Source organism: Mytilus californianus, unplaced genomic scaffold, assembly GCF_021869535.1.
Source record: "Mytilus californianus isolate M0D057914Y unplaced genomic scaffold, xbMytCali1.0.p SCAF_1, whole genome shotgun sequence".
NCBI lineage: Eukaryota > Metazoa > Mollusca > Bivalvia > Mytilida > Mytilidae > Mytilus > Mytilus californianus.
The window spans coordinates 102946546-102973526 of NW_026262581.1; the positions used below are offsets into that span (position 1 = coordinate 102946546).

Sequence of the window (26981 nt, forward strand, 5' to 3'; positions counted from 1 at the left end):
GCCAGTAATAAACAGCTTGCCATATACAGAAAGTATATCAGAGGACCTGATGACCAATACATTGATACACACATTGAATGTTACAGATGTTGATACAGCAGATATCATCACTTGCACATTACATTCACAAAATGCGTTATTTGAATTAAGTAAAATATCTCCGGCATTAGGTTTGTATATTTAAAATGTTTTAAACGTTCATCAATACAAAACGTGCAAATTTGAATTATTATTTTGACATGAATTGACATGATCATTGCTGAGATAAAAATAAGAATTGAATGTTTATTCCAAAAACTATCTAGTACAAATAATTCAAACTATGCACGTACAAATTAGGTCCGAGATATACGTCTATAGTTTCATATACAAATGTCGAATATTTGAGAAAAACAAAGGATATGGGGTATCCATCCATTGTCTATATTAAATTGGCATTGAAAGACTGTTCATGTCAAGTTAGTAAAACGATAATCAGAAATTCTATATGCATTGATACCCCCAAATAAATTTCATCTTTCAAATAGATTAATGCGTAAAAAGCCGTTAGAAAAAATAGTTATGCCATCGTATTACTCTGAAGTTTATAGAAACAACGATAATGTTAAGGCATCCAGAAATATCTTCATACTGAGAAGGATATTCTGCTCTTTGAAGGGCCTTATATCCCTTTCGGTTTTTGTAAAAGTTGTTAAACGTTTAGTGTAGTGACAAAAAAACTCATCAAGGAAACCGGGTTTATAAGTTTGTAACCCATACCCGCGTTTCGTCTACAAAATACTTATCAGTGAGTCTCAAATCAAAAAAGATAAAGAGACAAAATAAAGTACGATATTGTAATTCATTGCGGACCCAAAATTCCGACGGGTTGTTGCCAAATACAGCTAAAAGGAGTGTTTCTGTTTATGTCATTATTGTGTTAGTCTTGAAATAGTTATTAAAGGTACCAGGATTATAATTTAATACGCCAGACGCGCGTTTCGTCTACATAAGACTCATCAGTGACGCTCAGATCAAAATAGTTATTTAGCCAAACAAGTACAAAGTTGAAGAGACTGTATACACAATTACATTAGATCGATATCAATTTGATGCACCAAATGTAGATTTCTAGCCATGATTGTTAGAAGAAAAATATTACGAACAAAACGTTCAAACATTAGTCTGTGGTGTTATGTCATTTCCCTCGTTAGTTTGCTATGTTTTTTAGTCTTTTACTTTATAAAAATTAATTCTTTGCAAGTCATCTTAAATCAAGTTATAACATGGTTTAATTTATAAACGATGAAAACAAAGAATAAAATATGAAGATTTTCTTATTTTGGAAGAGAATGGGTATCGTTTTCAGAAATGATTGAACATTGCACACATACTAACCAGAAAAAATAGCGCATTAACAAACTCAATAATATAACATGAATATATCAAACATCTATCAACCTATATCACAAAATAGTACTAAAAGGACAAGCAAAATTTACAACTGGAAGAGAAATGGACAAAACCAGGGCAAATACGAAAAACGACGAAAAGACAAACAAAAGTCTTCAGACAAATAAAGGCTGAAGAACACCAACACCAGTAAAAACCGACAAAAAGTCCAAAGTAAAATCCAAGAATATACGAAAAGGCTGACAATCATATACATTAAACAATTGAAATATTGATTGATTATAAAATATCTGTTTAATCATACTTCAACTAACTCCTAAACATATAACATTATATTTTATAGTGGAATACGGGGTCTTCTTGAAAGGTGGAACAGTTTTAAATTACGACATTACACCGTCCTATTCCCTTGACATAGAGTGTGGTGATCATAGGAGAAAAGTCACTGATGTCCTCACAGTTGATCTCATTCGTAATGAGGTATGCCAGTGAGCAATTTGACAATTCTTAGTCTACGTTTCACTGAACACCGTTTAATACAATGCATATTTTACAGTTTTATGTTTTATACAGATAAAGCGCAATGTTTTGGACATAATTGCAATTGCAATTAAAAATCCATTAAAGATTTTCCTGTGTGTTTGAAAATTACGGAATTCTTTTTAGTTTTATCATACATAAAAAGAGGCTGTCGTGGGAGAAACTTTTAGGAGACCGCTACAAAACATACAAATGAACCGTTATAGGAATTCTTTACCTAAAAGGGTTTGGTATGCTAAATTCTGATAATATTTGTTTCACGAATAGTTTTATCTAATATAAACTGGTGTATAATGCCTTTTTCCTTTCGGTTTGAATTTGATACTAAATACTTGACGTTTGGACTTAGTTCTTGCCATTGGTGGTTGAGTATACTTTAAATTTATTTTAACTATTCAATATGATATTAACTTACATTGTGGAAATGTACATGTCTATATTTAATATTTTTTTTTTGCTTTCGCTAAATAAAGATCATGATATACAGATTGCACTAAATATATGACGAAATTTGAGTCCCTGAATAATGACGACTGTCTATTTAACTAACCCTCTTATTTTAAGCCACCAACCATTGTTAACTTACCAATGAGCTGCGATATACCAGAGAGTATTGCAACAGAGAGTCTCTTGTATACAGTATCCGTTACCGATCCAACCAATGATTCAGTTACATGTACCCTAGTAGCAGCGAGCTCTATATATTTTTTACAGTCTGGATCAACTCAGTTTGGTGAGCTTGATATATTTCATATCAAATAATATATATATCTCTTACACTCATTTCGTAGAAACATGTTTTTACTAAAACTTTCATGTGAAATTTTAAAAGTAGTTAGGCAATTACATTTAAAAATACTACAATCATTTAATGCATTCTTTTGTATGGATATATACATGCTTGTAGCTATATCTTCATGAATTTTAACATTCGTCACATGGTGTTTAAGAAACGAAAGGGTAAGACTATTGATAAACAAAAGTTGATTTTTCTCCTCACAAGAAACAATACTTTGAATACACCACTGTATTAAAAATAATAATAGAATCTTGCAAAACAAAATTTATTCGAAATAAACTAAAACAGCAAAACCAGATAACGAAAGAGAGGTGTTTTGGGGTAGTAATTACTCGATTACTTATTTACGGTTGTGTGTTTGTCTGGTCTCTATTCAATGCAAGCAAAGCTGTTATGATGAGCCTCATATAAACTGGAAATGCTAAAAAGCCAGACAAAAATGGAAAAATAAAATTGAGAATGGAAACGGGGAATGTGTAAAAGAGACAACAACCCGACCAAAGAGCAGAAAACAGCCTAAGGCCACCAATGGGTCTTCAACACAGCGAGAAAATCCCGTACCCGTAGGCGGGCTTCAGCTGGCCTCTTAACAAAAATGTGTACTAGTTCAGCGAAAATAGTTTGCTTTTAATCCTTTTTTTTATTTACTGTACTAGCTGTTTTCTTTTAATAGTCAGTTATTATTGCAGAAATATGTAATTGTTTTAATTTTGGTATGTAGAAGTAACTTTTTAAACGACATTGTACAATTGACACATAATTTTGTACTCTACAGAAACAGATATCTATGTAAGAGGAAACCAAGGCTTTGTGTACGACACCCAAAAGCAATATACTATAGACATAGAGTGTGAAGACTTGAGGCGAAGTGATTCGTCATATTTTTACGTATACCTTCTTCGCAATATGTCTCCATCATTCACTAATCTTCAAGGTATTTGTATTATATTTCAGGATATCGATCTCCGCTTCAAGCATACAAAAAAAATGAAATACTACTTGTCAATTCTTTTATCTCCATGACAGGAGGTGATTTACCTATACCTACGAAAATTGATATCCCACAAATAATAATGAATCCATAGTAGTGCGTTCAAAAAAATAATCGCTGAATTAAAACTCATCAAAGATACCAGGCATATAATTGGTGAGCCAGATGCGTGTTTCGTCTACAGAAGACTCGTAAGTGAAGCTGGAATCATCACAGTCGGAAGTTCAAATCGAATACAAAACTGAAGACCATCAAAACTAAAAAAATCGAAAAGTTGTTCAAAATATGGTAGTCTATGCCGCAGGTAGAAAAACCTTAGTGTTTCGTATTATTAAAGATTTCATAGATTAAGATAAATTTACAGAAAATTAACATATCAATAATTGTTTATGCAGCACACTATTGCTTGTAACACATTAGGGTTTGTGATACTCTCGGGGACAAACGTCCATCAGTAGTGCCATCAATCCAGTGGTTGTGAAAACTAATCAGATTTATCAGGCTTATTATTTGGTACGCAAGATGCACGTCTCGTCTTCATAAAACTCAACAGTGTCGCTTAATTCAAAACAGATGGAAGGCCAAATCAAAAACAAATTGAAGAGCATTAGCGTCCGAAAATTTTAAAAAGGCAATCTATGCCATAAAAAAAACTATTATAAAAAGTGTTACAAAAATACCAAATTCCAAGGTAAATTCAAAAAGATGGGAATCCATAAAAACTGATCGAATCAAACGTGAGTATTTTTCAACCAATGGAATGAATGGAAAACAACCGTCATATTCCTTACTTGGTTGAGGCTCTAAGTATCTTAAGTTTCTGTGATTTTTATTTCAAAAAGTGCATTACAAGACTTTCTGAAGATGAAAGGCATATTGAACTGTTTCCCTTTTTAACTGTCATGCCATTCAATAAAGTTTTCTAAATTTGTATATTTCAAATCAGAGCATTTAAGTCAATATAACAAAAATCTTGGTTTCATTCAAATGTATCACTGTTTTATGTTTCCAGCTAAAACCACCGTATCGGCACAAGCAGTAGTGGCCGGTCAGGTTATTTATACTATAACAAGTGTAGATCCTGAGAATGACAATGTACAGTATACAATGACATCCATCAGTGCAACACCACCATTTTCAATCAATCAGAACAGTAAGTTCAATAAATATAAGTTGTAAGCATCATTAAGATAAAAAAAAAGTTATCATTCGTCAGGATAAGTAACAAATTTTTGGGTCAATAAACACCTTTCTATAAGTAATTATTTGAAATGTTTGATGACCAGTGTGAACAATAGAAAATATTTGTTACTTTTATGTTACTACTGAATACATTGAGTCTCTGGTACATCCTCGATCACTCAAATAACCTACAGTAGTAAATGAATATTAGCATCTTAACATCATCTGAAAAGTCTGAAAAATGAACTATTCAGTCATGTTCAGTCTTTCAGTCAATTTCCAGACTTATCCACTACGGTGAATTTAGTTCTGTTCAGACAATTCGCTTGCTGTCAATTCAGTACTGAAGTAGCTTTTCAGAAAATTCAGTATGGTGCTAATATGTACAGGTAAATAACAACTTCTGAAAAGTATGAACATATATAGTCTGAACAGATCTTAATTGACTGCAAGCAAAAAGTTTGAACAGTACTGAATTTTACGCAGTAGAAAATTGACTGAAAGACTGAAGATTACTGATTTATTTATTTATTGTTCAGTCTATTTAGATATGTTCAGATCAAAATGGCCGTTTCAGATCAAAATTGGTTTACTAGTACTATTATATATAAGAAGTCTATTGTACAAATTGACAAAACCTTTAAAAATAATTTCAAAACGATAAAATGAAAGAATGGTCTGCTATATAATTAATTTTCCAGTTAGAAAATAACAGGCATTGCATTTTCAATAGATGGATGGGTTTCACCTATCATTTTGATTGTGTGTATACTGCTGCTGTACAAGTAACATGACAATCTTCTTTGAAAACATCAAACCCGCTTTGCATTAAGCCAAGCCATCACTTGCTTATATTACACTGAAAGCACACCAATTTACACAGAATTTAGGCATGGTTACCCTTATATCTATAGATTATCGATAGTTTTTTCAAACGAGAGAAGGTTTCGCAGCTACAATCTCATCGAAGGGCGACAGCCCTGAGATGAGATGAAACCGAGAAACATCCCCGAGTTTGAAAGACCATTGATAATATGTTTATCGCTGTTTTCCTAGGTAGGTAGTAGGCTCATGACGTCATACATTCTGTCTCTCGACTGAAAAAAAATACGCTGTTGCTAACGGGCCTTAGATACTAGCGATAATTTTATATTTCAAGCGAGTAGCATGGTATGAAAAATTATCACAAAACAGATCAAAGGAAAACTACACAAAATAGCGACAATTTTGATTACCAGTTTTATATTAGATGGCCATTCAGGTATGTGAGTAAAGGAAGAATATTTTATGCGAAAAATCTATTCTGTGTGATCATTTGGCTGATGACTGCGACGTCTTATCTTCAAATATATAGTAGAAAGTTACACGCGCAAGCGTGGGTTTTAAGGATACTAATATTAATTTTGAATCAAGCAGAGAACTACGACAACACTGTTAAAAAAGAATACACCATGTTGATTTTTCTAAACATCAGTTTAAACGAACCGTCACAAAATTTCTCACTCGAATTTCGTTGTAGCTAAGTATAAATTTGAACCAATATCCCCCCCCCCCCCCAAAAAAAAATTCTTATAATTTCAACTTCCATATTGACCCTATATGTTTGCTGCAACACATATAATAGTTCATCAAAGTAGGAGGGGCTTTATACGCTGGAGAGAACTACATATGTAGAAAAAATGAAACAATCATTATTTGTGATTAAAAAAATCTTGTCTTATCTTATTACATTTGCACTTACAAAAATCAAGCAGGTGTTTATAGCTGTTTTGATCATAAAAAGAAATTTCATTTAACACAATTATAGGTATAGGTAAAGGTGTTTAGGAAAGAAGTTTTGTTTTGATAATTGTCAGTTTTTTATTGAATACACGGAATACAAAAGGAACTGTAAGGGTGAAATTTGCAGACTAAATTACGTTGGTATATAATTGACGTCGTGTCTGCATCTAAGTACTTAATATGAATATTCGTGACGTCAAGCATTCTAGAATTTTTTATTTGTTGGGGAAATTTCAAATTCAAAAGGACGAACTACATGTATTTACAAATTAAAGAGTAGAATTTGTTTGGCTTTGAGAGCTTATCGGCTAATCAAAGAACAACCTGAACAATCATACCTTCATCTCTTTCATTATTGGCCACGCGTTTTTCTGAAAATGTTTATTTAGAATACAATATGCATGTCATGCTTAAACAAATTGAATAATAATTAATAATTAAATATTTTCAGCTGGTGCTATTTCATTGAGTCGCTCAATTAAGACTGAGTTAGAAATCGGATATGAATTATATATCAGCGTATCAGATGGTCGGAACACTGTTACTTCACGAACATTATCTGTTCGAATTATAGGTAAATAATGTTATCGTTTATCTATTCTACATATTTCATTCCCTTAATGTATCTTGCCTTAACTTCAGCTCACTTCAAAAAGGAAAATTTCACTGTCGTTATGAGGTTACCGAAGCTTAATTTACAATTTAAATAATAATTAGTAGTAAAGTTGAAAAAATTCGTTGCTACTTATAGAGAACCCTGCTTCCCATGTTTTACCAATAATTAACTTTTTATCTTTTTGCTTTTGAATTTTTTTTAAATATATAAAGAATGTGAGAAGATACTAAAATGATGAAATTCAAAATAGGTATAGCCGACAAACTATTGGCTACACAGTTCTTTGTTGACGATCTATTGTCTTTGTGGTTTTTGTGCTTTGTACTCTTTTAATACAGAGGTTAAAGTACGGGGCATCACAAAATAAACTTAAAAAGAAGAAACCAGGTGCTCCGGGAGAGTGAACACTTCAAGGTCGTTTAGTTGCATCCTTTGTATATTTAAAATGTGTTGATAAGATATATATGAAAGTAAGTCATAAACCATTTATCCACTGGATAAAAAATACAATTATTTAACTAGTGCATTAACTACTAGGTCTTTCATACATACTACTTCGGAATATGTACAAAGGTAGAAAATTGGTCATTTGTTTTACAGCGACATATTTAATAACTCCCTCAGAAACAATTATCCTCAGAAGTTGTTGGCACCTGTTTTAGATCCCTGTTGGTTATTTAGTTTCACATGAATTTATTGACCTTTGACTTCCCAAATTATTTTCTCTTAATGTGACAATAAGCACAGGAAATACTCAAAACTGAGTAAACCATTTCCTTTTTATGTTGATTTACGAATAATTAGACGAGAAAAGGTGTTGCAATTGTACTTTTGTACCTTTTTCAGACATCAACCATCCACCAAAATTCTTAAATTCAATACAAACGGAAGTTGTTTTAGAAGGAATAAGTATCGGATCGTCTATATTTCAACCATCAATTACTGATGAAGATTTGTTAGACGTTCATACGTTTTTAGTTTCGTATTCACCACCAGAAGGTGCTGTCTACTTTGGAGTAGACACGTCAAGTAAGTCGTATATATTTTTTTTCATTTTTATTTCCATTTGATGCAGTGTCAATATAAGAATAAGAAGATGTGGTATGAATGCCAATGAGACAACTCTCCACAAGAGACCAAATAACACCGAAATTAACAACTATAGGTCATCGTAAGGCCTTCAAGAATGAGTTAAACCCATATCGCATAGACAGCTATAAAAGGTCCCGAAATAACAAATGTAAAACAATGCAGACGAGAAAACTAACAGCCTGATTTATGTACAAAATAATGAAAGAAAAACAAATATGATATACAGCAACAAACGACAACCACTGATTTACAGGCTCCTGACTTGGGACAGGCACATACAGAATGTTGCGGGGTTAAACTAAGTACATTTCAATTTGTGTCCATATCCATATTTTTGCTTCACCAAAATTATAAGGATTTTATCCTTATAATTTTGCAGTTGATATAATTTCTGAAAATCATCAAATTAGAATCAAAAGATTGAATTGTCAAATCTTAGCTTATTAATTTTGCGCATTGTATTTCTAAGAAATTAAAAATGTTACAAATGGTCAGGTATATTGTGTACGAAATAAGTCAAATAGTGATACGGCATTAAGGTTGCTGCTCGTGCATGTTCACACTATACTGACTTCAAATACAGGAGTGTGCTCCTTACGCAGAAACTGCTCCAACAGAGTTAGCAAAAAGATAAAAACACTCCGTAAATTTTATGGACACCATCACAAATTGGTGATCTATACGATGTGTCTGTGTCTAAACTAACTAATTACATTTTTACCACGTCTTAGATTGTGGTTTAACATCTATGGTGTCTGTCTGCTAAGTACCGAACGTGACCTATTCCCGAATATGACTGTTATACCGAGTGTGAATTTGCATTGCTATACGACGTGTCACGGTATTTTGTACATCCAACATTCATGTATTCATTTTTGATGTTTCTGTTATGGTTTCGGTTGGATAATGTGTTATGTCTTATCGTTTGTAGTCCAAATAATTATAAAATTGCCTTTCAATACCATCATTGTCATGAAAATTGTTTGGACTGGTATTGTGAAAAAAAATGTATAAAGTTCGAGATTGTATGTTCGTTATGTAAATGCGTCACTGTTTGTGATGTCCTGTGGTGTCTGTCGGTGATGGAAGATGTTCGTTTTTGTTCTGCGGTTTGCAGGTTGTGTCGACTATTATATTATTTGTTTGTGCGTTTCTCTGTGATGAGTGTTCTTGAGTGTGTTTGTGCTGTATTTCTGTCACGTAGTGTTGTCATTTTAGCGATATTTTTTAACAATGTCATATAAGCGGGAGGTTTGGCTAGCCATAAAACCAGGTTCAACCCACCATTTTTTTCTTAAAATGTCCTGTACCAAGTCAGGAATATGGCAGTTGTTATCAAATAGTTCGTTTCTATGTATATTGGCGTTTGTTTTTGTTGCACTTCAGTGTTCCTGTTGTTCGTTTGTTTTCCTCTTATGGTTGATGTGTTTCCCTCGGTTTTGGTTTGTGACCCGGAATTGTTTTCTTTCAATCGATTTATGACTTTTGAACACCGGTATACTACTGTTGCCTTTATTTAGACACCCCTTAAATGAAAGATGTACAATTTAATCGAATACTTTACTGTAATGGAAAATAAAAATTAGAAAAAAGATAAAGTAACTCGACCTCGAAGTATAATAATAACAGTCAATACATAGCCAATAAAATAAAAACGAGGAAAGGACAAAAACAGAATTTTTCAAAATATATGGATAGACATTGGAAAGTTTGTCTTGAGGTCAATAAATTATGCATATCAAAAGGGGGAATGTCTGTCACACAGAGGCAGGGAGTTATCACATGTATTCCAAAAGAAGGCAAGTCAAAACAAAACAAAAAAATGAGCGTCCAATTACACTTTTGAAATCAACATACAAACTAGCTTCTTGTTGTATAGCTGAGAGGATAAAGTCAGTTCTAAACAAAATTATGGACTCTGATCAAACAGGCTTCATCACGGGTAGATTTATTGGCCGGAATTGTAGACTTATTTATGATATTTTACACTTCACAGAAGAAAATGATATCCCTGGTATATTATTACACATTGATTTTGAGAAGGCTTTTGACTCTATATCATTGGCATTTCCCTTTGAAACACTTAAGTATTTTAATTTTGGAGATTCCATTATGAACTGGATAAAAACATTTCACAATGATATTTCATCAACTGTTGTTTGTTAGACTTTTTCCGTGTGGAGAGAGGCTGTAGAAAAAGGGATCCTTTGTTTCCTTACCTTTTCTTGCAGAACTACTTCGCATTTTAGTAAGAAATAGTGATGAGATAAAGGGTATTACAATAGATGATTCATAGTATATCTTATCTCAATATGCAGACGACACATCCCTTATTTTAGATGGATCGCCTTCATCACTGGATGCATCCCTCCGTACATTACAATTCTATGCTGATACATCAGGACTGAAAATTAACTTAGAAAAAACAAACGTTATATGGATAGGTTGTAAAAGACTTAGCCAAGACAAAATATGTGTTAAGTGGGGACTGAAGTGGGGTTCCAGTACCTTCACACTAAATAGAAACTATATTACAAATATGGTCAAAACAGTCACTTACCCCATTTGGTAAGATAACAATTATTGAGTCTCTAATTATATCAAAATTTAATCACCTGTTCCTGTCCATCCCAGGTCCAGATGATAATATGATAAGCCAACTTAATAGTAAAATTTACTCATTCATTTGGGATGATAAGCCTAACAAGATAAAGCGGGATCTTCTATTTCAAGAAGAAATTTTATACAAGGGTTAAAACTTATTGGGTTAGAAGTTTATTTAAATCAAAATCTAAATAGATACAATTGTTTACCCACACAAATATAAATTTACAGAGTTGGCTTATTTTGGAACCATTAAAATTAAAAAAAAACAAATTTTGGAATGAAAATTTTAATGCCTGGAAAAATATGTCAAAACTCAGACGTTCTTGTCATTAGTAGGAAGTCATTTCCGCATCTATATAAAATTGATAATGTCAGCGTTTACTATACAAATTGGGCACACCTTGGGGTATGGACTGTAAATGACCTGTTAGATGAACCTGGAAATATATTAACATATGAAAATGTTGAAAGAATGTATAATTTCAAACTCACGTTCTTACAGTTTTGTGGGCTTAAAAGTAAAAAAGTGGTTACAAGCCATTGGAATCAACGCTGAAAGAGATAAAAAAAAAATCTATTATGCCTTTAAATATTAATATTTTCTTCAAGTCAAAAAAGGGTTCAGAGGACATTTATACTATTTTAAACCAAGGTACTATACCTATAGATTTTGCATCAGAAAAAAAATGGGAAGGTATTCCAAATAAGGTTGTAGAAAATTGAGAACAAATACACTTTTGTGTTACCAAGGTTTCAAAAACATTATGCTATCTTGGTTTCAATATAGAATTATTCATTATATTTTGGGTACAAACGCTCTACTCTTTAAAACGAACATTGTAAACTGTAATGTATGTACATTTTGCAAGGAAGAGCCAGAATCTATAGAACATTTACTTTGGGGTTGTTATATATTAGCCGACATTTGGCACAATCTGAATTCTTGAATTTTTTATATAGAACATATCGAAATTCCACTTAATTTGGATACTGTCAGTTTTGGCCTCTATGCAAATTATAAATTAAATTTTATCAAAAATAAAGTTATTTTACTGACAAAGTACATCATTTACAGATCTAAGATGCAAGATGTAAAATCTCATATAAAATGACTTCAAAATTGCATGAAAGAAAACTTGATTTTAGAAAAAAAACATATTTCTTCAAAAAATTTAAGTGTGGAAGAATACAACTTGTACTGGAACCCCTGGGCTAAGGTCACTGATTAAATTTTAATGGTGTAAATCCATATACATATGTGTGTATATTTTTGTGTATATGTATATTTGAATGTATATGTATACTGTAATACCATATGTACAAAAATGTATGTACATATTTGTTCTTGTACTATTATATTACTACCATTATTATATTAATGAAAATGTTATTATCATACTTAATCCATAGATTTCATACTGATATACCATGATGATAGTATGATTATTATGCTTATTTATTTCACTTGCTTGTTTTTGTAGCACAAGACAAATATATGTTAATACCTGTATATTCATGAAGAAAAAAAAAATTATAAAAAAACAATAATAAAACATTACACAGAAGACTAAGGCCTTAACAACGATAATCCTTAAAAAAAACCGTGATGTTCCGGAATGTTAATCAGTTCCTGCTCCACATTTGGTACTCATCGTGTTGCTCAAGCAAATTAAGTTATAGATAATGCATACTTTAGGGTTTTTCTTGTCGTATAACACATCGAGGGATGTCAGGGTTGATCAAATGAAAGACCAACCTTAAGGAAGTCTTTCTTTGTGCGATCCTGACACCGCGAGGTGTGTTATACGACAAGAAAAACCTTAAAATACGCATTATCTGACTTATATACTGTCAAAAAATATTATTTTCTTCAAAGAAATTGCAAGATTGCAAGATTTGTATCCCATTTATCCGATCAAATTAAAGTGGGATACTCTTTTCTATTGTGATTTGGTGTAACTGCGCCCAAAAGCTCAATTATAAAATATACTACTCATTAATCTATGTATATATAAGCGTAAGTAATCACTGTCAGTTACAATAAAAATGTTACTTTAAATGCATGAAGCAAGAAATAAATGAATTGTTATGATGTATGAAAAATACAAGTCACTTAATTGGTAAGTAACTTTTAATATCATCACTTTATAAAAGGTGTGCTATATTTTTCTTTTGTTTTTACCACAGAAAAGCAAATAATTTTTCAACAATTTTATACGGATTATTCAGAATAATTGTATCTCCCTTGTGTCAGGCAATAAGAAAATGTTCTTAAAAAAATGAGGATCAGGTTAATATTACCACACCCCCTCCCCCTAATTAAATTACCTGGCTGTTAACCTTTAGAAAATGAGAATATTTGAATTGATAGTGTAAAATAATAAGATATATATCATTGTAAAAATTTCCGAAACGGAACAAAGAGCACACACAAAATGGCAATGTACACGTAACAAAAACGGACATGTATAGATCAGAGTCCAATTTCTAATACGGTGTTGATCAACAAGATTGTCTACTTTTTTTTGATAATCCGACACATAAATGTGATGCAATTTGGCTCGTTTTAAAAGTGTTATTAACAGTTTTGCATTATTAAATTTATCTCACATAATGTCCTTTTATTGTAGCGATAAATTAACAAACCTTCAGATTAATTGCTTCGATTTTTACCTATTGTGTCTGTTTGTTTTGTTCACGCATCGTTGTCAATATAATGGAATTTGATGCAACTGTCATACAAGTGAGAGGTTTAGCTAGCTATAAAACCAGGTTCAATCCACCATTTTCTACATAAGAAAATGCCTGTACCAAGTCAGGAATATGACAGTTGTTATCCATTCGTTTGATGTGTTTGTTTTTTGATTTTGCCATTTGATTGGGGACCTTCCTTTTTGAATTTTCCTCGGAGTTCAGTATTTTTGTGATTTTACTTTTTTCTGATTTATTGTTAAACGTCCAGTGACAAACATTTCATATATCAGACCGAACAAATTAACAATAAATATAATAGGTAAGTCCTGTCATGGAGGTCGTACGGGATGAAGGTCAGGGAAATTTGGACAACCACTGCAAAATGATGGTATATTGGATAGGAACAGAAATTTTGCAACAGGCCACCTACGGACCCATCAAAAAGTTGCAGCAAGGGTTCTTAACCAGAGAGCGTGGCACCCAATCTAAACGCATCGGATTTAACCTCCCTATTCCGACTGGACGTGGCTGCGTACTTATCCAACTCGCACAGCTAAACGGATACTCCACTCTGGCCGATCGGAAAAAGACCAAGAGTGACCATATTTCTATTCCCCAGTCACCCTTGGTGGTTAATTGTTTCGAAAATTAAACTATGCCTTAACGACGTTTTTTTGGTTGGTATTTCAGTCTAATTTAAAAAGGAGGAAAGGATAGTTTCTTCCTTAAACCTTTAACGACTGTTAAAGATGGAAAATAGTGCCGCAAAACCGAAATTGGCAACAACACACGATTACTAATAAATGAATTAAACGTTTTAACAATCTGTAGTTTGCATTTTAATCATGAAAAAAATGACCTTATCCAGGACATTATTCTATGCCTTGAAGCACATTTCAATGAAACTTGGTGTCGTTTGGAAGGTCGAGTTGATATTTGAGCTGATTAAGTCAGTATCGTTGTGATGGTTGTTTGGTTGAATAAATGAAGTCGCGCATTTCATTGATAAATTGACACGGATGAAAATGAACACTTGACGTTGCTGTATTGTTGCTTGACGTCATTTAGTACCTGGTCCTATCCATGATATAGAAATTGTCACTAAATTGCCCTATCATGACAAATCGAAGGCTCTTTCTCAAAATATCACTGTCTTTAACAAAATGGATTTCTATAGTTGTGGTTTTTTCTTGGTAAAATGGCTCGTTTGTTAACATTAGGGATTTTTCAAAATAACTCTTATTTTGTTTTAAAATAGGTTTATTACATAATTGAACATAAATGTCGTGATAAAAAGAGCTTATCGTGTGGTTACCATTTATTAAGGACGATTCGTAAGAAGATTGGCATAAAGTTATTATAAATCTGCTCTCAAGCTTCAAGATAAACCATTAACAAAACTTAATTGGCGAGTCGATTATTTTTGTACGTTTTTGAAGAAATGTTTAAATGTAAAATTCCCTCACACCAGTTGAATAATGTCCAATCAATATAGAACATAGTTGCTTGTAAACTTTAACCGATTTTAAATGATATTTCAGGTGGATTAATAACTTCCTTAGTAGAAATTGATTACGAGACTATTCCGGACAAGACGTTTCTACTGACGATTACTGGGTCAGATTCTCTGATGGTAGACACCACAAATATCACTCTTAATATACAGAATGTCAATGAAGCACCAAAATTTACCAAAATTAACTATGCATTCTCAGCGACAGAAAATAGTGTAAGTAGAAAATGTTTATCACATAAATGAACACTTGCACAATGTGGAAACCCCCTTTTGTATCCACCAGAAATGTTTCTAAAATGTTTAAAAACAAATTTCAGGTGGAGGTAACAAAAGGCATCAAAGTTGCATATTTTATAAAGATAAGTAGATAAAATAAGATTATCGATCAGAACTATCCACCAGAGACCAACGAACGTTCATGTGAGCAACTATATGTCACTGTGTGGACTTCAGTATATAACAAAACACATATCGTATAGTAAAATAAATAGACATACTTTATGGTCCACCAGAGACCAACGAACGTTCACGTGAGCAACTATATGTCACCGTATGGACTTCAGTATATAACAAAACACATATCGTATAGTAAAATAAATAGACATACTTTATGGTCCACCAGAGACCAACGAACGTTTATGTGAGCAACTATATGTTACCGTATGGACTTCAGTATATAACAAAACACATATCGTATAGTAAAATAAATAGACATACTTTAACAATCATATAGATAAATGTACATTTATTGTTTCAATCAATACTTAAAGGATTCAAAGAACTGTAATGCATGCTTGGTGGTTTTTGAAATTATTTCTGTGATTCTTTGCCCACAGAGATGGAAACAAAGGAAGGTATATTTGCAAAAGGAATTCTAATAACGAATTGTCATTTTATCACAAATTGTATGAACACGAATTCTTTAAAGAGGGTGCCATAACCGAAAAGTCGACGCAAAATCAATTCTGAATATGTAGAATAATACACGAATAACTTTAAATAGCAGCATTTGTATTTTATGTAATAAATTTTGTTTGTTATTGTACTATGAAAACAAATTTTAAATAGATTTTGTGTAAAAATATGTTTTTCTGTTCAAACATAAGAACGAACTTGCATACTGAATCATTTATTGTAGTAGTAAACTATAAATACATCGTTTGTACATGGAAAAGGCTTCCCTTGTTGTCACAGTAGTTAAAAAAAAACATTAAAATTTGAATGTATTGAAACTTTCAAACAATAACTTTGTATGCTATGAATCCACACACTTCTTTCAACAGTCAATATTTTATACAATCGAAAGCTGAGCGATGCATTTGCCAGTGCAACCATATTAATATGATTAAAATATTAAGTTTAAATTTTCATTTGAATATATATTATGCCTCATATCTTGACTTTCATCTAGAAATTGACAATGAGGGTCGGTTGAAAACAAAACTTTACGACAAAAGAGATGATTTCAGTATATATCTCCCAATTGATACGATATTCCCGGGCTTGTATTTCCTATCATGATTTCCTTGATAGAGGATTGCTGCTCACAAGGAAGCTATTAAACCAAGAGTTCCAAATGGTGAAGTTGAAATCATCCCTTCGTAAATTTTACGGACGCCATCACGAGTTGGTTGACCGTTATGGAATAACTGTTTCACAGATGATATCGGATATGTTCCTTATGTCGTAACTACAATACCCTTCCCTTTTCACGAATGTGACCTACCGAATTAGACTATTTACCGGATTTGTAATAACATAGGCAACACGACGGGTGCCACATGTGGAGCAGGATCTGCTTACCCTTCCGGAGCACCTGAGATCACCCCCAGGTTTTGGTGGGGTTCGTGTTGCTTAGTCTTTAGTTTTCTATGTTGTGTCATCTGTACTATTATTTGTCTGTTTATCTTTTTATTTTTGCCATGGCGTTGTCAGTTTGTTTTCGATCTGTGAGTTTGACTGTCCCTCTGGTATCTTTCGTCCCTCTTTTAAGACTAAATCTATGTTAAGGTTATAACATCAGGGAAAAATGGCCTTACACAGTTTTAGTTATTATGCTTAGAACCTTTATAATAACGAAAAAAATTGTTTCTCAGGCGTACCTAATTATAGTTAAACACGTTATATGTGTACGGCAACATTATCCTTCGTATTTTTGTTCGTTTCTTTGTTTTTCTTCTTTTTTTAAATTTTATTTAGGGGTTGGGTATATGTTTTGTTTATAAAGTTAAATTTCGTTCTTTTGATGTTTTGTTCGAACGATGCAGCAATTTAAGTTAAGTATAAACTCCAAGTATCAAAATTTAAGAAAATAACACCATTGATAACACATTTTGAATGTAAAAGCTGACAGGGTATGTAGTGTACATATAATGTAAACGGGACACAGGATGCGTTATAACAAATATCTATTGTAAAAATAAACATATCAATGATATCAGGCTTACATTTGGAACGTCAGACGCACGTTTCACATGAAATTATTGTCTTTCACTTGATTTTTTTATTAAACAGTAACCTTCATAGTGTTAATATAGAATGCATGGTTAATTTATCGTTCTGTTGCTTTAGGGTGGAACTGTTCTGCAAAATCCATACTACCAGTTCACAGAAGAAGATGGAGACTCTGTCAAGTTTTCAGTTGACTGCGGAACAGAAACGGGTCTATTAGACATCGATTCATCTACGGGATTCCTGTCATATTCCATTGATTATGACTTAGACGTAATTGGTACAACTGCTCAGTTAATATGTAAGGTTCATATTACAGACAACGAGTACATTGATACTGCATATCTAAACATTACAATACTTGATGACAACGACAATGCACCGGTTTTTCAGCAGAATGAATATACCTTCTTTGTGACAAGCATTTCGTCCGTTGGAACTGCAATTGGAAATGTTGAGGCTACTGATAATGACATCGGAGTCTACGGTAAGACCGTACAATATGACATAAATTCATCTTTTGATCAATCAAAAGAAACCTGTACCGCACATCTGGCTTAATGACTGTAGTTTAAACAACTGGGCTTTACATATAGAATACTGCATCTTCAAATATAAATTTTAAATGAGGCGCAATGGTTATGATGCGGTTTAAAATTGGCTTAGATGTTTAACGGTTATATATTAAAGTGAATTTAAGCTTAATGTCACACACATTAAATGACTGTCGTAAGCACTTTACTGTAAAGTGAGAATTATTCCGCGAATACATGTACATTGAGGCTTATTTTGGCTTTTTTCTCGATTAAGATATAATCGCGAAAATAACCCCTTTAATACATTTGACCTGTAAAGACCATTATTATCAGTGACAAGAAAAACTCGAAAATAAAAATTCGCAGAAATGTTTTTTAAGATTCACAACCTAATATTCTCTCCAGTCAATGATTTATAAGGCGTAACTATTTTTTCAATGCTATAGGATTTGTGTGAATGAAATGACGAGGTAAACAATCAAACGATTTATTTTACTAATGAAACATTTCTCCATGTGTGTTAATTATATGATGCAATTCATTAGAGAAAAGGTTCCGGAGGATTTTTTTTACAAATTATTTAGCATGACTGTCATGTTTGATATTCGACAGGATGCTGTAACGTTTCCAACGGAGGGTGTATGATAATAACACTTTTAAAGGCACCTTCAATTCGAAAATCAGAAAGTCTGATATACCTATCTAATAACACCATTCAGATATTCAAAAAAAAATAATTTGTCAGATTTTATGGAACGCCACACTGTCTTACGTGGTACTCTGAAATTACGTTATGTGGTTTTATTATTACTTGATGATATTTTGTCTTTACATAATATGGTTTTGACATTACTTAATGATGTTTTAATATTACTTAATGATCTTTTGATATTACTCAATATGGTATAGTCATTACTTAATGATATTTTGATATAGAATGATATGGTTTCGTAATGACTTGATATGGTTTTGGCATTACTTGATATGGTTTTGTAATTACTTAATATCATTTCAACATTATTTAATGTGTTTGTGTCATTACTTAAAATGATTTCAACATTATTTAATGAGGTTGTGTCATTAGGTATGTGGTTTTAACATTACTTGATGTGTATGTGGGTTAGGTAATGTAGTTGTTTCATTACATGATGTTGTTTTGTTTTTTCGTAATAATGATTTGTCAATTCTTTATATGGTTTAAACTTTACATAATGATGTTTCAAAATTTGACGATTTTACACTACATGATGTGGTTCTGTCATTCTTTAATGTGATTATCACATTACGTGATGAGGTAAAACCACGTGACCACTTTGGAAAAAAATTAGTTCTATTTTTACATCGATTTCTATGTCGTTCGTTTTATGTGCCTCTGATGAGGTAGCAATCATCGAATTATAGTTCATATAGTTCAAATTAAAATTCGAGTTACTGTTCAGAGATATTTCATATGAAAAAGGGACTGAGGGGCATGCGTACATCTTGGGGGACCGGCAGACAAAAATGAGAAAAAAAGTACTAAAAATAACGATATTTCCGACATAAGGGGGTGTCCCCTCACCACTTGGTCGCGTTTTTTTCCAAAGCTCTCAAATTGAAGTAGTATAATAGTAAAATATTTGCCAAGGGATCCGCGTAACCGTGTGTCTCGCCTGGGATTGCTGCTATCAGGGTAAAAATACAATGTTGATTGTAAAAAGTCCATTTATCAGTAAAAAAAAATAACCTATAAAAAACCAATTTATTCATATGAGGCTGACTTCATACAGGAACTTCTGAGGAAGAAAGAAAAGAAGTTAGCAGTATCCTTTAACTTTACTTTCCGCTATATAGATGATGTTCTCTCACCAAATAATTTAAAATTTGGTGACTATAAAGAACGCATCTATCCCATCGAACTTGAGATAAAGGATACAGCAGATACAGTTAAGTCTGCCTCATATCTTGACTTACATCTAGAAATTGACAATGAGGGTCGGTTGAAAACAAAACTTCACGACAAAAGAGATGATTTCAGCTTCCCAATTGTTAACTTTCCATTTCTATGTAGCAACATTCCAGCAGCGCCTGCATACGGAGTATATATCTCCCCGTTGATACGATATTCCAGGGCTTGTATTTCCTATCATGATTACCTTGATAGAGGATTGCTGCTCACAAGGAAGCTATTAAACCAAGAGTTCCAAGTGGTGAAGTTGAAATCATCCCTTCGTAAGTTTTACGGACGCCATCACGAGTTGGTTGACCGTTATGGAATATACGTTTCACAGATGATAGCGGATATGTTCCTAATGTCGTAACTACAATCCCGTCCCCTTTTCCCGAATGTGACCTATCGAATTAGACTTATTACCGGGTTTGTACTAACATGAGCAACACGACGGGTCCCACATGTGGAGCAGGATCTGCTTACCCTTCTGGAGCACCTGAGATCACCCCCGTTTTTTTTCTATGTTGTGTTTTGTGTACTATTGTTTGTCTGTTGGTCTTTTTCTTTTTCAGCCATGGCGTTGTCAGTTTATTTTCTACTTATGAGTTTGAATGTCCCTCTGGTATCTTTTGCCTCTATTTTTCCTAAGATGCTTATTCTTGATCTTGAAGATTAGCTTCTGTCCAACATGTCAAAGTTTTATAACAATACATGAAGGTTTACAAATTTATCATGTAGAAAAGTTCGATTTGGTAAATGTTTACTGCAAGATAATTAATATAAAAATAAGAAGTTGTGGTATGATTGCAAATGAGACTACTCTCCAACAGATACCAAATGACTTAGAAGTTAACAACAAATTATAGGTCACCGTACGGCCTTCAATAATGAGCAAAACCCATACCGCATAGCAAGATATAAAAGGTCCCGAAATGACTAAAGTAAAACAGTTCAAATGAAAAACCTAACTGCCTGATTTATGTACAGCAACAAACGACAATCACTGAATAACAAGCTCCTGACTTGGGACTAAGTCCATCTATCAGAAAGATATAAAAATGAAAAAAAAAATATATTTCCAAATTTTGCTTAAGACATTATCCCTTTTTCATGAAAAAGCTTCTGTCAAAGTTTCATAAAAAGTTGGACAAAGTAATTGATGTGTAAAAAAGTTTAACCACGGATTGTATCTACTTGTTGACTGCAAAAACCTAAGTCCTTTTGTCAGTTAAGTACGATAAATGAAAATAAATATTTTCAAAATTTTGCTCTGGATACTGTCTTTTGCTCATAAATAAAACTTCTGTCCAAATTTCATAAAAAATTCCATAAAGATTTGAGAAAATTATTGATGTCTGAAAAACACTTTAAACACAGACTGAACCCAAAGGTTGACGACGTCGACGCAACCACCGACGGCGGAATAAAGGATCGCTGTGTCTTTACTTCCGCGACATAAACGTCGAAGGCTTGACATAAAACAAATGACTTGTACTTTATTGTCAACAGATGAGACACTCTTAATCAACTCGCTCAAAAGTAAGCATATATGATCATTTGAACATTTACGGATATCAACCTTTTAGTTTGATAAATTGCGTTCTCTGATATTTTACAACTCGCACTATATTAAAAAAGCAACTATTTGGAATATCTGTTTCACAGATGACGACGGATATTGCCTCTTTTCCTCGAATGTGACGTACCGAATTAAACTCATCACCGGGTTTGTACTTACATGAACAACACGACGGGTGCCAAACGTGGAGCAGGATCTCATGTTGTGTTGTTACACCACTGTCCCAGGTTAGAGGAGAGTTGAGCGCCAACAAACATGTTTAATCCCGCCACATTCTTTATGTGCCTTTTCCTAGTCAGGAGCCTGTTCGTTTGAATAGTTCCACATTTTTCGTGTCGGGGCCTTTTATAGCCGACTATACGGTATGTCGAAAGCCGCACGGTTGCCTATAACTGCTTACACGCACTTCATTTGAACTCTGGTGGATAGTTGTCTCATTGGCAATCATACCACATCTCCTAATTTCTTTTTAGATTTTTGTTGTGTTTTGTATTTTATAACATTGTTTGTCTTTTGTTTGTTTTTCATTTTTTACCATGGTATTGTCAGTTCGTTTTCGACTGATGAGTTTGAATACCACTTTGGTATCTTTCGCCTCTCTTTAGTAACACTGGAAGAAATTTATCTTAACTATTTGTTTGCAAATAATTTTGAAAAAATAGCAGATGGAACCATTTGGCGCTGGACATTCGCTTTACGTTCGAAAATTTGTTTGTTGGTGTATTTTTTCTCATTTTTGACTGCCGATCCCCCATAATAAAATTGAGAATGGAAATGGGGAATATGTCAAAGAGACAACAACCCGACCAAAGAGTAGACAACAGCCGAAGGCCACCAATGGGTCTTCAACGCAGCGAGAAAATCACGCACCCGGAGGTGGTCCTCATCTGGCCCCTAAATGTATGCCCCTCATCACCCTTTTCGAAACCCGACCGAAAACACTCGATCCGCGATAGAAAATTTAAATACGAACTCATATCAAATAACTCAAAATTCAACTCGAACTCCTTATCTAAATGAGACCCAAATTCGAAGTTTGACTCGAACTCTACCTCAAGAGGTGACTCAAATTCAAAGTTTAAGTTGAATTGTAACTCGAACTCCAACTTTAAATGTGACTCAATCTCGAAGTTCAATTCAAAACTCAATTCTAACTTGAACGTCAATTCTAATTATGGCTTGAATTCTTACTCGAACTCAAAGTTTCACTCGACATTTAACTCGATGGAGAGCCACACTCATCCAAGGCACATACAGCAAACGACATGGAAATCGATTTAAAAATAGAAGTAATTTCTCCCAAATGGTCACGTGTTTTTACCTCATCACGTAATGTGATAACCACATCAAAGAATGACGGAACCACATCAAATACTGGAACAAACACATTCCAGAAATTCATTATATTTTGTAAAATATGAAAATACTTCAAATATTTGAAGACATCGGATATTTATCAAAACAATTGAAAAGGTCCTTCGTGTCAGGTGAGCTTTTTTATACTGAAATAACATCCTTTTCGTAATAATTTTGTTTTGTGATCTTCATAGAAGAATAACATTAACGGTACAATTTTTTCTGCAACATGCAGATGAACATTTTGACAGTAAATGTCTCTTTAGTGATACTCTCGATAGTTGAAAACCCAAAACGTATCAAAAAATGTTTATTCGAACTAGCTACTTTAAAAGAATTAAAGAGATGATTTATAAAAAATGCTTTGACCTTCAATCTTCGTATTTTAGAATTACAGTGCTGAAGAAATATATCTGTTTTCTGTCCATCGGTACTGATATGAAATATGCATGAAAAAACATATAGACAAATTAATTTATAAATAAATATGATATTTAATTTTGTAGGAAATATAATTTATCATCTTGCACAGGAAGATATCAACAATGGTTTATTCAGCGTTTCTGTCGATGGTTTCATTAGTAGTAAGCAATCACTTGAAAATATTATACCTGGAACCATTTTAAACCTAACTGTGCATGCAGTGGATAGTGGGGGTAATGAAAACACTACCTTGGTTTATATTGTGATACCTGATACAGATGTCACAACAAATATCTATCGAAATAAAATATATTACAAGACTTTCTTCAGCTTCTCTCCTAACATGGCATGGTTTGTTCCATTGATGATGGTTCTGCTGATAACCGCTTGCGTGGTATTACACACTATATATAAGGGATATTGTGCATGTTCTAAGACAGAAAAGTAAGTTCCAAGTGTGAAGGGTCATATATATGAACATAAACCAAGTCAGTAAAGTAAGTTTGTTTTTGTTCTTGAATAAAACCTGAAGTCCATAGCAAGTCATTGTAATGGACTTCTAATGAAACAAATGAAACCTTTCAAAATTATGACACACAGGAAAAAGGTAATGAAAAAAAAACATAATTGAGTCACTATACGATTAAACTAAGATTAAACGTCAAAACCTCCCTCAAAACCCGTCAATTGATTGTTTTCACTGTACATTGACCGATTCAAGAAAGATTGTGTATAAAGTAAGCACAAAAAGTAGAATGAATTGTGCATTGGAAAATGAGTCTCTAGAAGTATATTCTTCCCTGTTCATACATTTACTGTGATAAATTTAGGGATTTTCGGTTTTTAATGCTCTTCAAATTCGTATTTGGTTTGGCCTTCAAACTGTTTTTAATCGAGCACCTCTGCTGAGTCTTGTGTGAAATGCGCGTCTGGCGTACCAATTTACAAGCCTGGTATATATCTATAATAAATGAGCATTTCAGTTTAGAATTAATTTACAAAGGAACGATTCCGCAACACCTCACACTTACGAAATAATGTCTTTGGATAGAAGAAAACATTGGAAATTTTACAATCACTAAATTGTTACACAGGATAGCACCTGAATGTATACTTGTGTTAACTCTTTCCAGATTGATAAAAAGACATGAAAAGTTATCAGGTTAAAGGATACATCATAAACTGAAGCTGTTTTCTCACACGTCTAGCTTTTAAGTGCATACAAAAATTTGATAGATAGTTTTTAAGAAATAAGTTATATTTATGTTTTACAGGAAACAGAAAAAGATACAACCAAAATATCGAAAGAGGAAAACAGTTATCGAAATGTGAACAAATTATTAAATGTACTTCAGTCAATATGTATAATTGTTTAAAAACTAGATTTTCGAGAGAGAGAAAAATAACAATGGGATATTTAAATGATTTAGATGATTTTTTAGAGAAAAAATTACAATGGATGTGATTAATTACGAGTTGCACTAAATGTTGTCATTAATGTTTCAAAATCATTACCGCAATTAATTAATAAATGCAGGCTATTTACAATGAATTTCAACACATAATATTAAAAACAACTAACTTTATATTTTCGAAAGACCAAGCCATTCATTAAAAATCTATTTGAGCAGAAGGAAACTTTCTGTGTACCATCGATTCAGACCTCCAAGAAACTGACTCATTTTAAAAAAACAGAATAATTTTTATTTTAGAAAAATCCCTTGAAATCACGAACCAAATCAAAGGAATAGTTTCCTAACTTTAGAAATTATTCCATATACATGTATATGAACGTTGTTTAATAGACTGACTTAAAGTCCTCAGTGTAAAGATGTAATTATAATACCAGTAATCAATGTTATAGTACGGCACTGCTTTTTGGTGTGTAAATACATGACAATTTCAATAGAATGCGACGTATCACTGGATTTTTACTTGACATGGGCAACACGGTGGGTACTACTAGTGAAGCATGAACTACTTATGAATTACTCAAAAGGAGCGCATGAGTTTATCGCCGCTTATTGGTAAGGTTATTGTTGCTCAATCTTAAGTTCTCTGTGCAGTGTTTTGTAGAATGTTTTTTGACTGTTCGTCTTGTTTCGTTTTGCTATATTGTGTATTATTGACTATTGTATTCTTAATGACCCCCTCTGTCGGTTTTAATTTTTACCATTATTTGATCTTATACAATGCTTAAACTGAATTTGTATGGATTTTTAAATAAAATAAACCTTTTAATCTTGTTAGAATAATAAATAAACGATAGTTATCCCCCTCCTAAAAAATATCCGACGTAAACATTTAACAGCAGTAAAATCACAATCTTCATCATTAAGTCTGCTGAGCCCAAAATAAAAGTTTTGAAAAGCAGTTTATTTTATATATCATTTTATCATAAAAACTGTTGTTAAATACCACTTTCTGTTCTTTTCTTGAAAGTTAAATCTTACCTCAGCAACAAATCCCTTTATTATTTACAACGCTTGGTAAAAGTTTTGAACAATCTATGATATCTGTACCTCTGTTGTAAGATTGTTCAGTAATGGAAAAAAAAAAGAATAAGAAAAATACCGAACTCTAAGGTAAATTCAAATGGGAAAAAAAACGGGTTCATCGTTTTCATCTTGCTTGCCCATGAAATAGTTGCCAATTCAAATTAAGCTAGGCAAATATCAATCAAACAGTGTATTATATTATTGATATTATGTGAGAAAATGACCGAAAACATTTTATTTATGTATTTATTTATTTATTATTTGTATTCGTTATTTATTGTAAAGTATGAAATATTCCACCAAATAAATCTATGAATTGAAGTCATGTCTATTTTATTCTCGTAAGACAAGAACATAGCATTATATTTAAATGTCATAAAACAATTTATCATACACTTAGAGTAAATAACTTATAATTTTAACAGTATGATTATAGCATTAAATTGACGTGAATTCGATATTTTCCGAAATGGTGCTTAGCGGGCTGATTTAAAAATTTACCAACTGCTTCCGTCTATTATCGCATGCCTTTCCGAAACGTTATTATATACTTATTAGTAAATACAGATAAACTGTATGTGTAATACAATCATTGGCAAGCATGCTGTATCAGCCACCCGTGATGATATCGATATCAGCACGGTTGCAAAGGCTTTATCACACCTTTGATCTGTATGACGTCACGTCATCGATGGCAAAGGCTTTATCAAACCCCTTACCTGTATGACGTCATGTCAAACCTATAATCTGTATGACGTCATTTCAAACCTTCTTATCTGTATGACGTCATGTCACATAAAAAACATCTACGTGAGGTATATGTATATAATAAAGTGTATATGATATGGCTTTTTCAATATCACACACCGTATCAACTCTCAACCAATATAATCCCTCGAGCAGAGCTCTTGGGAATATATTGGTGTCTCGGGTTGATACGGATGTGATATTGAAAAAGCCATATGATATTCTCTATTTATCGCATGGCATTCTGGCG

At 32.7% G+C, this 26981-nt stretch overlaps 1 protein-coding gene across 1 annotated transcript; it reads left to right on the forward strand.

Moving 5' to 3' along the window:
* The first annotated feature begins 3 nt into the window (after positions 1-3).
* On the forward strand, positions 4-26305 carry LOC127728360 (cadherin EGF LAG seven-pass G-type receptor 2-like). Its single transcript, XM_052235700.1, has 11 exons — positions 4-170; positions 1736-1872; positions 2497-2665; positions 3507-3665; positions 4735-4875; positions 7138-7260; positions 8149-8331; positions 15237-15424; positions 17783-18149; positions 23570-23930; positions 24761-26305. Exons 1-11 carry the CDS (start codon positions 50-52, stop codon positions 24816-24818), a joined length of 2007 nt encoding a protein of 668 aa, XP_052091660.1. The 5' UTR covers positions 4-49; the 3' UTR covers positions 24819-26305.
* Positions 26306-26981: the final 676 nt, after the last annotated feature.

Coding starts and splice junctions, on each gene's coding strand:
- LOC127728360 (XM_052235700.1), top strand. CDS start 50: ATGACCAATACATTGATACACACATTGAATGTTACAGATGTTGATACA. Junction 3,666..4,734: donor ATCATTCACTAATCTTCAAG/GTATTTGTATTA, acceptor TTATGTTTCCAG/CTAAAACCACCGTATCGGCA. Junction 4,876..7,137: donor ATTTTCAATCAATCAGAACA/GTAAGTTCAATA, acceptor AAATATTTTCAG/CTGGTGCTATTTCATTGAGT.